General features: G+C 44.7%; 1 protein-coding gene across 4 annotated transcripts in view; it reads left to right on the forward strand.

Moving 5' to 3' along the window:
* The window catches only part of SLC7A1 (solute carrier family 7 member 1), a 40,982-nt gene extending 23,088 nt beyond the window's left edge, over positions 1–17,894 (forward strand). For all 4 annotated transcript variants that reach the window (XM_069012639.1, XM_069012631.1, XM_069012637.1 and 1 more), the window contains 10 exons: positions 2,043–2,201; positions 4,381–4,555; positions 6,451–6,575; positions 8,158–8,380; positions 9,165–9,304; positions 10,962–11,064; positions 12,770–12,981; positions 13,329–13,477; positions 15,678–15,786; positions 16,379–17,894. In XM_069012639.1, the coding sequence (XP_068868740.1) occupies positions 2,043–2,201; positions 4,381–4,555; positions 6,451–6,575; positions 8,158–8,380; positions 9,165–9,304; positions 10,962–11,064; positions 12,770–12,981; positions 13,329–13,477; positions 15,678–15,786; positions 16,379–16,488 (1,505 nt within the window). In that variant the 3' untranslated portion in view covers positions 16,489–17,894. The remainder of the gene's footprint in view (positions 1–2,042; positions 2,202–4,380; positions 4,556–6,450; positions 6,576–8,157; positions 8,381–9,164; positions 9,305–10,961; positions 11,065–12,769; positions 12,982–13,328; positions 13,478–15,677; positions 15,787–16,378) is intronic.
* The last annotated feature ends 31 nt before the right edge of the window (positions 17,895–17,925 follow it).

Genomic DNA, 17,925 nt, shown 5'->3' on the forward strand with positions numbered 1-17,925 from the left:
GGAAGGTGTTCAGGATCTGATGAGAACTTTCTTCTGGGATGATGTCGATTTGGGGAACTGTGCCAGATTGTGGGATGCATTTCAGGAACTGGAAACTGGTGGGAGCTGGTAGTATGATGAATAGCAGCATCTCTGGTAAGCAGCTGCTGCTGGGGTTTCCTGGCACTTGGTGACCTCCTTATCTGTGCCTGTTCCTGCAGCGAGCCTAGCACCTGAGCTCTGCAGTTCTCCTGGGAGCTGTGTGCTGTAGGCAGGACCCAAATCCAATCTGGGGAGGCTGTGCTGACCCAGAACGAGTAAATCCTCCTGGGTACAAGCTGAATCTCTTTGCACTGTGCTCTCTAATAACAGCAAGATATTATCCAGGTGTCTGCATTGTTGAAAGAATGTCAGATTCCCCCTGTTCCCTCAAGCCTGTTGGTTACAGAAAGTTCCGGATAAATGGCTGATAGTTATGTGGAACTGGCATCCAAGCAGCTGGCATCTAATGTAACACATGCAGGAGCTGGGTGTTCCTGTCCTAGAACGTAAAATATTAAAGCTAGGACCAAAAAAAAGCACTAAAATAGTCTTTTTCCTCAAATTGTGCCAAGGCTAAGCTGAAATTTTTAATGTGGTAAATGATAACTTTTGCAATTTCTTAAGATTAAATTGGTGGCAGTGATGTCCAAACTCTTTAAAGGTGTTCACACTGTGCACTCTTCTGTCCTGGTTAACAGAAGAGTCTCCCAACAGGTCTGTTCTGCAGCTTAATTTTTATGCTGTTGCAAAGCTGGATTGGGCAGGTGAGTGTTCCCAGCTGTGCTGCAGGTGCTGCCCACCACTGCTGCAGAGGATTTGGCTGTAGGTGAGCACAGACATTGTTTGACAGGATTGCAGGTGCCGGAGTTGGGACCTGAACACCCACTCACAGGTGAGTGTGGCAGGACAGACTGTTCTGGGTGGAAAGGGGCCCCTGATGGCATCCTCTGAGGAACTGCTCTGCAAGCCAAAACCAAGCCAAGCTCTTTTTTTAACTAGGTAATTATGTACAGTAGTAATTATAACATGCAATTAGGTGCTGTTATATATAGTGTATGTACTGTATAAGACATTGGGAGTGTAACAGTAGCCACTTTAACACAGGAGAGAATGAAGGTGGCTTTTACCCAAACCTACTTATTTTACAAAATGCTGTCACTGTCTGGTGGTAGCTCTTTATTGTTACTATTTCAGTTCTCTCAAATTACTTTTATGGCCCAGACACTGTCCCAAACTTGCTTGTCCTGAGACCCCAGGTTCAGTCCTTGCCCCAGCAAGCTGCATGTAGTTGAATGCACTTGAACCACAGCAAACAGCGGCCCCAGAGGGTGAAGTCTGAGCACTTTTGGAGGCAGGAGCTATGCCACTTGCTGTGATCATCACCAGCATTCTGCAATAGGCTGACTTACGCTCAGATAACACGTAAATTGTATCTGGGTCTTTTTCCTGCTTGCGTGCTCTGGCACTGGAGGTTGGAGCAGACCTGAGTGTTGCCAGAGTGCAGAGCTGGGCAAGTGGTGTGGTCCAGGCTCTGGTGCTCCAGCATTGCACTGCTGGAGGGCAGCTGGATTCTGTAAGGTCTCTCTGCCTGGGCTGCAGCCACCTAACTGGGGCTGCCAGAGACTTGTGCCAGCATTACATTTGGACCTCTCTGGTAATAGAAATTACCAGGTTTGGGGGAAGGTCGGCCTGTTGAGGGTGTAAGGAAAAGGTCAGTCAGGGCAGTATCTAAGGCAAAGTTGAGGTTTGCAAAGAAGCCTGACTAAAAGGATTTTTCTCATCTTGTCAGCTCAGCATAAGTCTGAGGCCCACGACCTGTGTGTGTTACCATCAGAGCAGATGCCAAGCAAAAACACAGGCTGTGGGCTGGATATGGAGAGGAAAGTCTACTCCCAGCACCTGGGAGCACATGCAAGGTTGCTTTGAGGCCCTCCATATTGAAAAACCTTACAAGGTTCCCCCTGGTTTGGAACATGTGCCAGCTACAAAGGGTGATCTTTGTCCTTTCTGTCCTCTGGCAGGAACCTCGAGTGTGGCCAGAGCCTGGAGCGCTACATTTGATGAAATCATAGGGCAGCACATTGAAAAATTTTGTAAAAAATACATGACGATGGATGCTCCTGGAGTGCTAGCAAAATACCCAGACATCTTTGCTGTGGTGATAATCGTCATCCTAACAGGTGAGGCACTGGAGGGATTTGTGGGTCTTGCACCTCCTTCTGTAATCCCATTGTTTGCTTTTGGAATGAGCATGAAGTCCTGATTTATTTTGGACAACATATTAAAGGCTTTTTCTTTGCTGCAAGTGTTGGATTGACCTATATAGCTGCTGTGGAGTTAGCACAGGGCATAGCCTGTTTACAAGGTTTATAATTAGAGGGGAGCATTCCTGATATATTTGAGCCACTTTTAAAACCTTCAATCAAATTTTATATAAGGAGGAAAAGAAAAGATGACTTGTTATCCTCAGTCAGGTATGGAAATTTAATCCTTCCCTCTACAAATCCTATTACACAAGAATTTAATGCAGTTGCTCTATCAACCTTATTCCCTTTTTGATAATCTGCCAGTTTTTGATGCCTTGAGCCAGGAAAGTGAGGGGAAAAAAAGAAAGAGGACTTGGTTACAGTCTCATGTACTACTGTTTTTTTTTTCTAAAAATATATATGGGCTTCAATTTGCAAAAGTGAACACAAGACTCCAGAGAAATAAATGTGTTCTAGACAGTCTGCGCCTCTTTTTTTTTTCTAAAAATGTGCCAAGGCTTTGATCATAAATTGGAAAAGTTTTGACAACTTGGAAGATCAAAATGCTTCAGAATGTTTACCTCTGCTCCAACTGGATCTTGCAAAGCATTACCAAGTTTAGGCAAATTTTAAAAATTACGCTTCGGTACTCTGTGATTTCCAGCACGCAGAAGCTGCAGTGTCACACTAGCAAGGTTATTCTGACATTTCCCATTCTGATTGGAATGGCCTTCTCATGGTGTGAGCTGTGCTTACAGGGACAGGCCTCATAAATAAGGGATGCTTTGGCATTTGGATCTAGGATTACATTGAGGGCTGCTGAAGCCAATAGCAGCCCTCTGTTTTCAGGATTACATCTGAATGGGAGAGATTTTCCTCTTTGTTCATTTGTATGTAATATGAATTGTTCTCATTTAAAATCAGAATCTGGTCTTTCACCTCATATATAATTTACAAAATTTAGAACTCCTAACTTAAGCACTGCTGAGGTGTAAAATGAAAAAGGTTACTTTATAATAAGGTGGCATTATGCTCCTGCATGAAGCAAATTCCATGGATTTTAATAAAATAGGCAAACCATTCTTTTCTAAAAAAAAGCTGCTGAATGAGCAGCTTTAGTCCCAAATATAATCACCACAAGTTTATTTCTGCTTGCACTGTCTTGAGCTTCAGATTTCTAAATGGTACAGATTTTCATGGGCTGGTATGCAGTCTTATCAAACACTCCTGATATGGCAGTGTCAACTTATTTCCTATTTTCAAAGAAGGAAAGGTGAATACACAGGATGCTCCTCTGTCCTTCAAGTCCCTTGGAGTAGTAGTAAAAGAACACTGTTGTGCTTCTCTTCTCCTTCAGGCCCATAGGAAGTTTTTTTACTTCTCCTTCAGCCTTAGATTTGGGTTAAAGGTTTCAGTTCTTAAAAATCAGGCACCTGAAGAGGAACTTAAGGGAGCTTGTCAACCTGAGAAGCCAAGCTATGCCTCAGTGAAATTCTGTTTGCCAAGGCCTGTAGCCATGCTCTTCTCCAGATATATGATCTTAAGACCAATCTGAAATCCTGCTCTCACTGAACTCACTTGCAAAACTCTTGCTGATTTAGGTGGGAGCAGGGTTCCCAAGATGCTACCTTCTTCTTTGTCTTCAGCACTAGAAGGTAGAATCAGAGGTAGAATCCTTCTGGATTCGACTCCTTGCTCATATTTCCCTGTTTCTAAGGAAAGTTGAGTGTTGTTCATAACTTCTACATTTGGCCAAGACCTCTAAGACAATGTTCCTTCATGAAAAACTACCTGTTGTGCTTTCTCTAGGTCTCTGTATGGAGTTGGAGGCTGTGGGAGTAGTTAAGATGTGTTAGCAAAGCACTTTATCAGGGACACAGTCCACATGGGTGTGCTGGGTGGGAAGGTGTGTCACATTCCGCAGCAGTAATGTCTAGTCTGGAGTCTTCATCCTGCTTCTGGGCGAGTTAATCCTGAGCTGCCTGGATCTGTGAAGAAACAAAGTGTGATAATTTGGGTGGAGCACAGCATGAACACAGTTGAGCTACATCTGCGAGTCCCCAGTGCCTGCTGCTGCTGGTGAAATACCTGACCTATGCCATTTTTTCCCCAGGCCTTTTAGCTTTTGGAGTGAAAGAATCTGCCCTGGTGAACAAAGTGTTCACCTGCATCAACGTCCTTGTGCTTGGATTTGTCGTGATCTCCGGCTTCGTGAAAGGATCTGTTAAAAACTGGAATCTGACTGAACAGGACATTTACAACACCAGCCATAGCATTTCCAAAGACAAGTAGGTTGGATGTTTTCTTTTCATTTCAGAAGATGGTGCATTTTCAACCACAAGTTTAAATGGGGGGTTGTGGACTGAGTTAGAAAACCAGTGAATGGGATGGCTGCCTCCTTTGCCAGATACCTTGGAGGCAAAGCTTGTCCTTGGTGCGTATTTGCTGAAAGCAGGCTGTACCTATGGGCTGAAAGTGCTAGGAGTTGGCTGCATCGTGGGCTCTGTTGTAGGACTGACCATTTCTAGCCTTATGACCAGTATAGCGTCCAAAGTTGAGAGAAAAGAGCTCTTTAGACAGTGTCCTACTCAAGGCTACACCGGGCTGGCTCTCCTATCTGTATGAAGCCATGTCCAAGTATAGCTGTGTATTTTCTTTGAATACTTGGGCAACATGTTTGGAGCATTGTTACACCTTTTAGACACCTTGTCTCAAATGCTTCAACGAAGTGAAGGCAAGTTGCAGATTATTTTAATGCATTTCAGCAAGCATATCATAAATCTGTTTTTAATGACATTTTGCTGTTTGGCCAAAGTTCTGTCATCCTATACAAGATCAAAATTAAGGAGCTTACAAGGCTTACCAGTAAGACAAAGCTATTAATTTTTTCTTGAGACTGTACAACAGAATTAGGACCTTTAAATATCTCCACATGTATCATCTCAGTCCTGGATTGCTACCTAAACTCTTAATGGTGGCCTGCAAGGAAGCACAGTTGCACAAAATCTGATGAGATTCATAAATGTTGTGTGGGTCAAATTTATCTTGTGTAAAAGCCGCTTCTTGAGCCTCTTTTCAAAATTCAACCTGCTGCAAACAAATTGGTTCTATAGGACAGGTCCCCTCTCCTTCCCTGCTGCTATTCCCATGCAAGGAGCAATTAGTGCAAGAGTTTCAAAGTATAGCTGCAGCTCTTTGACCTGTAGGACTTAATATTTTTGTAAAATCTGTCTGGGGTTTATTTTATCATTATTTCCAGAGTAATCCACATTTGGGTTGCGCTATTTCTGTAGGCCAGTTTTCATCTAAGTCTCAGCAGAGCTGCAATGAGAGAGTTCAGATGCTTTTATGCAAGAAGACTTGCAGATTTGGGATTTACTTTAGTTTAACTGCCTTAATTCATCTTTACAAAGGCTTTTCACTGAAAAAGTGACCTAAATCACTTGAACTGAAGGGTATGCTTGTTATATGTCACTCAACACAAGGCACATGGATCTGGGGTCCCCATCCAAAGTGCACTGAGATCAGCCTGGGCTTGTCTCCTGACTTAAATGAGCTTTGGATAAGGCTCACCAAAGCATTTGGTGTGTCAAGGATCCAGGCTCCACTTCTCTCTCATGGTTGCAAGCATGGTTTGAGTATGAGCTTGGCATAAGGACTTTGGAAGTTGAGAATGGAAGATGGGGTGGATTTTAAACAGTCGTGGCACCTTGGATTCCTCTCATATGTCTAGTCACCTACACTTTGTCTGAGTCCATCTGATGTAAAAAGTGGATGGCTTACCTGTTTCTCAGTCTTCAGCTTTTCCAAAAGCTTTTCCTAAAGCTTCTGTTTGAATGAATGTGTATCTACACACATGCAGTAATGTTAGGAGAGGATTTTTAATATTCATGCTATTTTCTCCTTGTCTTAGCCAAGACATTTTTATCCACCTCACAAAACAGGTGGTAGGAACAAAGCGTGAACCATTTTTATTCCGTGCATTCCCCAGCCTGTTGCAGGCCAGTCCAAAGCTCAGCAGTGGGTAGGGCTTAGCATTTTGCCTGGTATTTGTATGCTAGCATGTGAAAGGGACAGCCTGATCCTTCAAACTTCAGCTTTGGATTTTGTTATGAGCTGTGTGAATAGCTTTGTGCCTCCCAGCTAGGCAGGATTACTTCTAACCCAGTGCCATGCCTTTCAGTCAAACACAGGAAGAAAAGCTCTACGGTGTTGGAGGTTTTATGCCCTATGGATGGAAAGGAGTCCTCTCAGGGGCAGCCACGTGTTTTTATGCTTTTGTGGGATTTGACTGTATTGCTACTACAGGTAAGAGGGAAGATGTCTTCATTCTGGTTATGAACCTGGCTGCTGGTAGACTGACTTTCAGTAATGTTGCAGAGCGCTGATAATAGGGAATTCACGACACCGCATTTGTCATCCCTCTGAACTTCAGCTCAAAATAGGCTTTTGGCTCAGCTTCTACTAATAGTGAAAGTGCTGAATTTGTTCAAGTCCCTGAGTGCCCAAGTGCTGACTTCTAGCTGCTGTGGCATGCAGATAGGCTGTATAACCCACAAGCTTCCTCCTTTCTTCTTTGCCTGCAGGGCCCAAGCTTGTGGATGGTCAGATACGACACTAACCAGGTCAGACTCCACAGAAAACACGTCCAGGTTTACCAGCTAGGGCAAACAGGGAAGGCCCAGGTTCGGATGCCTGGTATGAGTTTGAGCCTCTAACTCCAGATGATACTTTAAGCAACAGGTTATTCTGGAACAGAGTTCTTCAGTGCCTTCAGCTGAAGAGGCTCTGATGGCTTGGAGTATTTTAGAGATCCAAAGAAAGAGGAAGCCTCTGGGGAGTAATCTGCACCCTTAAGCTGTGCCTCAGAATCAGGAGGAGTTTTTACCTCTAAAGGTTAAGAGGTCTCATTTCGAGAGAGAAGCCATCAGCATAGTTATATTTCTTGTGGCTAAGAAGAATCCTAATTCCCTGAAGAAAGGATTATCCTTAATTTCACATTTGGCAAGAACGGTTGGAGCAGAGGGAGAAGGAAATCGTCACAGACAGATAAAGGATTACTATGTCTTGTTCTAAGCAAGGAGTTTGAGAAGTGCTCAATTATTCCAGCTAGCCCTGGAGCCTCTCCTTGTAAGAGAAACATTCATCTGCTTTTGACTTGTAGGTGTATGGATCTATGTTTATCAGTTTATCCTGCTGAAATGCTGTACCTCAGGAGCTCTTGCTTCCAGAGCAGTTTTGTAGGACTATGAATACACAAATCTGTTTTGTACTTGATCAGTGCCTGAATTTTGAGGAATTTTGGTTTTTTACACACATTTTTTCCTACTTGTTTGTTGAAAATTTTCCATAAAAACTAGAGGGGGTCCTTTTTCTAAGATGCGTTTTCAAAGATTCATATGACTTTCAGGTACTCTGCCTTTCTCCGGAACTGGACACCTATGGCGCCATGATCATGGTGTATCAGTTCTGGTGGAGATGCTACTAAAATGGGCATCCAAGGATTTTCCCTACAGCTGCACAATAATTTCTTGTTTCATCATCTGTGATCATTGAACTCTTCTTGAGTGTGCACCATCAGTAGGATAGAAGGACTATAGAAGGATGATCTATTTTGGGGAAAGGACTATTTTTAATCCAGATTGTTTCTGTGCCTGAGTTTACAAGGCTTCCATGAATGTGTGTCAGAAGAAGTGACAGGAGCAGCAGAAATGGGAGCAAACAGGCTGTGGGTATTCCCAGTGGATGGAGCAGGCCATGAGGAATATTGTGGTCAAAGAGCACGTCTGTGCCCACGAAGCCTTTGAAAGCCCCAGCCAGCACTCCTGCCCTAGGCTGGGATAAAGTTCTTGCTGGTCACTTAGCTGATATTTAAATTCCTTTCTTCTAGGCGAGGAGGTAAAAAACCCTCAGAAGGCCATTCCTATTGGCATTGTGGCATCTCTGCTCATCTGCTTTGTGGCTTATTTTGGCGTGTCAGCTGCCCTGACACTCATGATGCCTTACTACCAGCTGGATACCAATAGCCCTTTACCCAATGCCTTTAAATATGTGGGTTGGGATGGAGCCAATTATGCAGTGGCTGTCGGTTCCTTGTGTGCACTTTCTACGAGGTAAGGCACTGCTCTTCATTTTTGCATCTCTCAAGGCAAACATGTATCTCCACCTCCTCTGAAAAATGGAGCAGAGACCAGGGATGAAATTTGGAGCTACTGACTTCAAAAGGACCAGAATTTCATCCTGTGATAGATACCAGAGAAACAGGTGACCAGTATCACTTCAGAAACTCCCATCTTAGCAGAACACCCAGCAGGTGCATCTCAGGAATATAAATCTGGATTGAGTGACTAAGTCATGGAGGCAACTATGCAATGCAAGCACAGTTTGGGTGCAAGACATCCTAGCCTGCTGGATGGAGAGCAGACTTGTGTCAGGTAGTGTAGGGTGCATCTTCAGGAGTGCATGGGGCATACCATATCCAGGGCCATATGTCTGCAGGTTACCTGCAGGACAGGCATCTGGATGGGAAGCAGGGCAAGCTGGAGGCAGAACATGTCACCTTCTGAACTCAGAAGGCCTATTTCAGATCAACTTAGACGTGCTCAATTAGGTAAGCAACTTGCAGAGGCTCACAGAAGTGACAGCTCTTTTACTACCTGAAAGTCAGGCTGGTTTTATGGCCATTGGCTAAGTTTAGCTATCCAAAATCGTAGAGCTGCACCTCAGTTACCAGTTATCAGTAACATGGGTGTTCAGAGGGAGTCCTTGAAGGAGAAGCTGAAGTGAATGAAAGCCACCTGTTCTACAGTTACACTGCCATAAACTTGATTTCATTTGTGTGCCTGTGCTCAGCAGGAGGTAATATAAGTAGATTATTTCTCCTTCCTGTGTCCATAGTCTCCTTGGCTCCATGTTTCCGATGCCTCGAATAATTTATGCTATGGCAGAAGATGGACTTCTCTTTAAATTTTTGGCTAAAGTCAATGAGAAGAGAAAAACTCCCTTAATTGCAACAGTGACATCAGGAGCTACTGCAGGTAGGATCCAAAGACTTGCACAAATCTGTGGAAAGGAGACATAAGCTCATCTTCAGGGCAGATAAGTCCGCCTGACTCTAGCCCACTTACTAATTGGATATATTGCAGAACACAACATCCCAGAGGGTGTCCTGGATTTCCAGGGCATGCCCTGGAGAGTCTGGGTGAGCATTCGTAGCTTGCTGTGTGCCTGTCCCTCTCTCTCAGAGCTCATTGCTGCCATCCTATCTCATGGCAGGAACTGCCTTTATCTGCTCAGCCAGCCTTAAAAGTAATTAACTCCCTGCAAGGTGGCAGCCAGTGGTGTCCCAGCATCCTTGTGGTTGTTGGCCTGGCTTGGCTGAAGACACCACACCGCCTGTGGGTTGCAGCTCTGCAGAAGATGCCAGAGCAGCCAGAGACAGGCAGATGGCTCCTGTGGCACTGGCATTTGTTAATCAGTTAGTCACAGCTGGCAGCCATCCTGTTCTCCCATCCCTTCTCCTGGCTCCCCATAAATACGGGAATTAAACCTCCCAGACAGCAAGGATGAGCAGCTTACCCTGTTCTTGCTGCCGCCCCCTTCGTCATGATGCCTGGCAAAGAGCAGAGCCTTGCTGCTTCCTCTTTACCTTCTGCTGCAAATGCAGGATGAGCCGTGGGTACAAGAATGCCTTTGGTGGGGAGTTGCTGCCAGACTGCTGCCCTGGGCTCTTGAGTTCCTGTGAAAGGGCTCAGCTCCTGCCAGTGAGCAGAACCTCCTCACCGCTTCCTTCTCCTGCACCTTCCTCTTCAAGTATTCTTGGGTCCAGACCATGGTGGGGTAGGGAAAAGAGCAATATAAAGTAAAAAAAAAAAAAGCTTTGCAGTCTCATCCAAGTTGTGCCTGTGACCAAAACCCACACAAAGCTGCAGGGACAGCTCTTGCCAGCTGAGTTTGAAGGTTGGGTTGGTTGTTGGGCTCCAGGTTGTGCATTAAGGACAGGCTGGGCCAAGCTCAGCTCTGAGGTCCCTACACTCTTATATGACTCTTGGTGTCACCTGTCGTCTGACTGTGTGTCTTTTATCCACTTACTTGCCTTCTGAAAGCCCTATACAAAGTCCTGTACAACTGGGGTTACTTGCTGAGGGTGTGTAAGCAGGGTAATCCCTAAGGGATGGCAGCCTTTTTCTGGAAACTCCCATGATGATACCTGCTACTTCAAGATGCCCTCTTTGATGCTTGGTCCCATTGCATACACAAGCCTGGTTTCACTCCAGCTGAGCTGAGACACCAGGGCAAGGTGCTGCCCATCCTCTGTTCCCTCTAGGTACTTCCAGGAAATAACTGTGACTTCAGGAGTGCTGCAGCTACACTGGGGGACTAACAATGAGGTTGTGGCTTAAACCCCTGGTTATTATAGGTAGTTGGGTGAACATACCCCCGTGAGACAGGCTGGAATTTACTGTAGTAAGCGTTTCCTGTTGTTTCAGCTAGTGAGGCTGCGACAGCCTGTGGGGGCTTAGAGTGTTCATGCACCAAGGCCTGCCTCTCCTTGTCTTGGGACATCCTGAGCTCCCCTGCCAAGTCCTGAGCAAGAGTCACATGTGTGCTGCATCATTATTAATCCTCCTGAGATGTGCATGTTCTGCCATGTTGCTGATTTTTCTTCTCTCTCATCTTCCTCTCATCCTACAGCTGTTATGGCCTTTCTCTTTGACTTGAAAGATCTTGTGGACCTCATGTCCATCGGGACCCTCCTGGCTTACTCCTTGGTAGCAGCCTGTGTGTTGGTACTGAGGTAAGAATGTTGAAGCTTTGTCTCTTTTGTCACACAGAGAGAATTCTGCACAGCAGTCAGATGCCCTCATAGTTTCTTTGGGCACATCTCCAGCTGCAGGCATGTGAAGAGCTTGTTTCTTTAAGCTCATGGGGGATTGTGTTAGTTGGATCTACAGGGAAGTCCTCTGAACTTGGTTAACCTTTGTTCCGTGCCAGTCCTGCTGTGATCAACTCTAAATGCCCCAGGAGAGATGCCAAGGGATAGGGAGGAGAGATGTGTGATCCTGGATGCCTTCCTTGTCACCACTCTTGTCCCCAGTGGGGATACAATTTCAGGTTGTCCTCCTTTTGAAAGGGGATTCAAGATGAAGTCTAGCAGCAGGAAAAGAACTGAGCATGTGTTTGCAGGATCACTCCTTAAGTGTGTGTCTTTTAGAAGTGCTGAGCTCCCACATCTTCCCAAACCTAAGCTAAAAATCTCAGGTCTTCAGTGCTTGGCACCTTACAGAAAACAGCACTTGACTCATGAAAAAAATGTCTGAAGATGTTACTGAAAAATACCTTTGTGTGTTGAATGACTTATTCAGAATCAGATGGAGGCTTTCACAGCAATTGTACTGAACTAAGAACAGTCTTGCAGTAGGTGAAGGGCCAGTGCTGTTCTGTAGTACCATTGCTTTGTGTTTGTGCTCTCTGCCCTGCCCCTTGAAAATTCTTGCCGATTTACCTTGTCCGTCTTAAGTTTCCGATTTCCCAGCCTACTCTTTTCCTCTGAGCTAAATATGGCTTTTTAATTTGATTTTGCAAGCTGCTGTACCTACTGCATTTCCCCCATCATGGGTTGGCAGAGCCAACAGCCTGTCTTGTAGTGGCCTGGGCAGCTGATTTGTCTGCCCCTTGACTGCTTAATGATGTAGCAGCTGAATTGTTTCCAAAACTGCAAGATCCTGCCGCTAGTTTCTTGCTGTGGCTAGACCAAATTTCACAATTCTCAGTGTTTAACAAATGCCTCATTGTGAACACATCCCCATAGGAACAGTTTTAAGGTGACTTTCAGTCCTTCAGTCAGATATGTGGCTGAGTCACTGACAAAATCTTCTGTAACAGAGAGCTGAGGCTGGAAGAGAGATTTCTATTTATGGATCCACATGGTTGTGTGTCACAGCCCTGTTGAATGTGCTGTCCACACATGCACCAACTGTTCTTGCTTCACTTCTTCCTTCCCTATGGCAGCAGACAAGCTAGCAGAAGAGTCTGGGATGGAGGAGTAGAGGCACCACGAATGTTGCTGCAGGGTGCAATAGCTGCAGAGCTGTTGGCTCAGCCACCTCTGTGCCAAAATGCAGGAGCTGATTTGCCACAGATGACACAATGGCCTGGTTATGACCATCTGTCTGTCCCTCTGCTGTTTCCTTCTCCTGTCACCCAGTCATGTCTTGGTGACATGGATAACAGGATTCATGAAAGGGAGCACTGTCCACTTCAAAACACTTCCCTTACTACCAAGCTGTAGGTGATAAAAGCTGGCCATGTTTGCTTACTTCATGCTGACATCATTCCTCATATTCCCCCTTGAAGCAGAAGGGTATAGACGTGATGTAGGCCTGTCCCGGTGCTGTAGAGGTCTGGCATGCAGCCATGACTGTCTGTGGGGCTTTTCAATTTGTGGTAGCCTCATTTAAAAGCCAAACTAACAGGCTCTTTGTGTCATTTCCTTTTACTAGGTACCAACCAGAGCAGCCTAATTTGGCGTACCAGATGGCTAGGTCGACAGAGGAGACAGATAATAATGAGTCTGTGAGCACCAGTGAGTCCCAGGCTGGGTTTCTGCCAGAGGAAGAGGAGAAGTTTTCCCTCAAAGCCATACTGTGTTCTACAGATTCGGATCCTTCCAAATTCTCTGGTTTGGTGGTGAACATCTCAACTTTCGTCATTGGTAAGTGCTGGGTAGTGTGTCTCTGGGGCAATGAGTCAGCTGGTAGGGCTTTGCACTCACCATGGTGGGAAAACTCACCTCCTTGATGTGATTTTGATGAGCTTTTGTAATAGCCAAAATAACTGAAGGTCTACAGATTAAATTCCTGACTTAAAAAGAAATCCACAGATGGGGTGTGTGGGGGTGTAGAGTGGGAAAGGCATACCTGTTATGGTAAGGGTTTTTGTGAGTTGCTGTTTTGTTTGCTGAGCTTCCAGATTCTGCTTTGCCTGCTTATGATTTATTCTTAGGTTTTCCCTGTATCTAAAAAAAAATATAAATCAGTAATCTTTGGTGTCTGTTCACAGGTTTCCTTATTGTGGGTATCTGTATCCTGACTTCCCTTGAGCCAAACATTCTGATAAACACTGTACAGATTATTGCCGCCATCTTTGTTGTCACTATCATCTTCATTATACGGAAACAGCCTGAAAGCAAAACCAAACTCTCCTTTAAGGTGAATGTCCTGGGACATGTAGCTAGAAAAGAGCTGTTTGGGAGGTGGTTGGAGGAGGAAGTGTGTGTTGGCCTGTATCAGAAGGAGGGCACTGGCTAAATGGACATGCATAGAATGTAGGCATGATGTGAACTTTTCTATCCAGGAGAAGCTGAAAGGGCAGAACCTGCTACAGAGGTGTGGCTGGAAGGGAAGGGCAGGACCCTGCTTTTGAAAGCAGATGGTTATAGGATAGGGAAGAGACAGAGACTGGAGGAAAGGGGATGGTTGTGAAGGGCCACATCTGATCATGGATACGGAAGGAGAAAGAACCCAAGAAATAAAGTTGTGTGTGAAGATCCAAGGCTCTAAATCTCTAAGAAAGTGCACTTTCATGTCCTTCTTGGTCCCCATGGAGGCTAAGGGATGACCATTCTCTCTTAAGCAGCCTTAAGTATGAGGAACTCCGTTGTTTTCCTCTCCAAGCACACCATCCTTTCTGTATTAAACAAACACTGGGATGAGTTTTTTCTCCCAATATAATCCTACAAGTCATGCTTTATCATATTGATTTCAGGTAGCTCCCCAATTTATTAAATTAATTTTGGATTATAATTCCATCCTCCAAACTGCTTTCATTTCAATTGCTCTTCAGTTAAAGTTTTTCAGTAAATTCACAGATTTTAGTAACTTAATACAACCACAGTTTTCCAAGGTAGTGTTTGCAGCTCATTTTGGGGTTATGGTCCCAAAGATGGAAACAGAAATGTCCAGGAGCAGAAAACTGAGGAATCCTCATCTAGATCTTATTTTCTGAACATGCTTCTGAGGAGGTCTGCTCACCTTTCACTCAGGATATTTTACCTCCTTTTTTTCTCCTCAGCCACTACCCTGTCTGAGAAAAAAGAAAAATTATATCTGTCACAGATAAATCTGTAATCATAAAATCACAGAATCATTTAGGTTGGAAAAGATCTTTAAGATCATCAAGTCCAACCATTAGCCCAAGACTGCCAAGTCCACCACTAAGCCATGTCCCTCAGTGCCACATCAACATGTCTTTTAAACACCTCCAGGGATGGTGACTACACCACTTCCCTGGGTAGCCTGTTCCAATGCTTGACAGTCTTGTTTCTTATCTCCTTGCTGTTCTTTAGACATTTACAGCCTGACTGTGATTTTTCTCCAAAATCACTCTGGAAATCCTGGGCTGATCTGTTTGTTTCCCAGTTGTTTTTCTGTATTTTTTTAATAGGTAATTTTTCTCCCTACTCCAGTCTTTGGAGACTGTACTAGTCTACCAAGAGCTCTCAGAGTTGCTAATTTAATAGTTCAGAGATCACTTCTGCAATCTCTGGGTACATAACTCACCCACCTAGGGAAATTTTATTTGTCTCTACTGACTTGATAAAGCCAAATTTATAAATATATTCTTCTTTTCTTTTCTAATTTGTGTGCCTATCCCCTTTCTCTAATTATGTGAGCAGCTACTTAGCATATTTTTTTTTTTTGCAAAACTTAAATCAAGAAAGGCCCACATTTCAGCCTGTTTTTGTAAATCTCCTTTTCCTTTAGGAGTGAAGTTCGCTTTCCACTTAATTCCACCATATTCAGAGATCTTTCTACTGTTACAATTTGCTTTGTTTAATTTTATCTTTGCATACCAGTGCTGTTTTTTATATTCTTGTTTTTGCAGTTTGGCTTTACTGTCGCATTCTTCTTTGATTCTCAGACCACTAAGGCATTCTTGGTACAGCTGTAGTCATCTCTTGTGGTATTTTCTGGTTTTCTTTGCCTTGGGATAATTTGCTCTCTATTGCTTCATTGCCTTGGTACCTGCTGGATGAGGTTTCTCAGGTCCCTCCTCTGGTACTCCCCTTACCTTCATCTCTTGGTGTTCAATAGGTGCCTATCATGATACAGTCCTTGGTTTTTACTCTTCTTTCCTTTGCCCCACAAGTATTTAGTATTGCCACTAAAATTTGCCTCTTGCCTCCTTCTAGACCACAAAACAAGCTTTTAAAACAGGTGAACAACATCGTTCACATCCCCCTGCTATGGTGGACTGATGTCCTTCTTTTGGGTTTAACCTTGTCTTTTCTCAGATCTGGCAGCTGAAGAGTTGGTAACAGCCATCACTTCCCATTTGCAAGGGATGTGCTGTTCTTTCTTGCCTGTTAATCATGCCTGTGGATGTAACATGTCTCTTGTGCTTTCTCAGGTACCTTTTTTGCCCTTTCTTCCTGTTGGGAGTATTTTTGTGAATGTTTACCTCATGATGCAGCTAGACACAGGCACATGGATCCGGTTTGCAATCTGGATGCTCCTAGGTGAGTTAGAATGAGAAATGTTCAAAGTTACTAGATTTTGTTAACCATAAATTTATTGTAGCATTCCAGGGAGGGATTCTGCTCTCTGATCATCCTTGGGCAAGTCTAGTGACTTGACTGAAGCCATTTAGGCAGCGTGTAGCAAGCTTTGTTTCAAATTCGAGGGTCTTGAAGCCTTTGTGTGGACAAAACAACAACCCATGAACCATCTTATGGGTCTTGTCGCCAACAAGAAACCATAGAGCATTTCTTGTTGGCTGGCCTTGAGCTGCTGTCCAGGTGGTGGTGCTTGTGCTTCTGGAGCTGAAGAAGCTAAGCTGCATGCCAAGATGCTCCCAGCAGCCATGTAGATAAGGCTGAATTGCCTGAAATGCTCAAATCAGGATCCTGTTTGGGGCTGGGATAGGTTGACTTTTAAAGGCTGGTGCCTGTGTTAATGGCTTTTTTTCTCTAAGGAAGGTAGTGGCTGTGTGCTAGAAGCTGACCATGAGGATGGCTGGACTTACACTGGTGTAACTTGCGTCAGTGGGTGTGCGTAGCAGTTTCTATTTCCTTACAGAGCTAATGCTGCTCTCTCCTTTGGCTTCCACAGGCTTTATCATCTACTTTACCTATGGAATATGGCACAGTGTGGAAGCCAGCTACACAGCCTCAGCAGAAGTGGAGAGAAACACAGACACTGGCTCAGACAGCTGTAAATGACTTGTGTTTGGCTTACGGGTGACTGAAGAATGGCTGCAGTGAAAGAAACTTTGTGCTGGGGATCCTGAACCAGATTACACCTGTAATCAGTTATACAGGAAAGGAAGCAGAATGCAGGCCTCCCCAGCTCTGCTATTGCAGCTTGCAGTTTGTTTAGCACCACAGTTAAAAGGGACCACAAGATGAAAAGACAACTCTGGCATACTCCCAGCAGCACTGGCAGCTCATCTGGGGCGCTTCCCTCTCTCCCTCTCCTGTTGTTTTTTTTTTTCCCCAGTGTGTAGAAAGAGAACTGCTTCTGTGTGCAAATGCTGCTATGAAACCAGGCCTCACAAATGTCCTTTCAGTAGCCCCGAGAATTATCTCCCCACAGATATTCTATATTCTACCTGATCATACATGGAGTAGATTTTGCAGTGCTACTGTCAGGCATAGACCAGATCCATCCTTTACCCTATGTGAGCTGTACCCTCTGTACGCACAAAAAAAAAAAAAGGCTCTCACCAAACACTAGATTTTACCAGGTTAAGAAAGCACCTGCAAGATTTGCATTTTTTAAAGTATCAGGTCTTAAATTTTTTGTTTTAACTGTTTTTTTTAGCTGTGTGCTCACATACTTTAAAGCACGTCACTGCTGTGAAATATAGGGAAGGTTTGTGGCTGCTGATTGTCAGGTGAGTGATCGCTCGCCAGCACACAGGTAATGCCAGCAGGTGCTTCTCCCAACTGTACACTCTACAGAGGAATTGCCAGCTTTAGTCAGGAAACTTTGTGGTGCAAGTACTGCAAAGGCTTGAAAACAATGGGTGTCTCCAAAGAGCCATCCTACCTCTCTGCCTCAGAAATCACCAGTGGTGTGGCTGTAGTGGTGGGGTGGCCAGCAGAACTGAGCCAGCTCTGACAGCAAGTGGAGCCCTATTTTCCTTCCCCCACATCAATTTTGTGTGCTGGGTGCCTGGCGTTAGCGAAGGATTTGGCTGTGATGCTTTGGTTGGCATTGGCGGGTAGAACACATTCCTGCCCTGTGAAGGGAAGCACAGGAGGATCCTCAGAGGCATGAAGTTCATACATGAGCAGTGCCTGGTGTCTGCCCCCTGCCCAGGGGAGGCTGTGGGGGTGTGCAGGGGCTTCTCAGTCCCAGCAGAGCATGCAGCCCAGAAAACACTGCTAAGCTCTAGGGTCTGACTTGCTGAGGGGAGCTTTCCCTTTGGGGCTGGAGATCACCTCCAGAGCCTGCCTGTAGTGAAAAGCAGGAGATTTGGAGTTGAGACCAGGGTCTGTGTTTGGTTGGCAATGCCTTGGTTTTGGCTGTAAAATGATTTTTTGTTTTAATTCTCTCTAACAGCTTTCCCTTGCCACATTAATCCACTACCCTAAAAAGGCTTATTAAAGCACCATGAACGTGAGCCATGCCCAAGTAATGCCACTGATTTAAAT

This window comes from Aphelocoma coerulescens, chromosome 1, assembly GCF_041296385.1.
Source record: "Aphelocoma coerulescens isolate FSJ_1873_10779 chromosome 1, UR_Acoe_1.0, whole genome shotgun sequence".
NCBI lineage: Eukaryota > Metazoa > Chordata > Aves > Passeriformes > Corvidae > Aphelocoma > Aphelocoma coerulescens.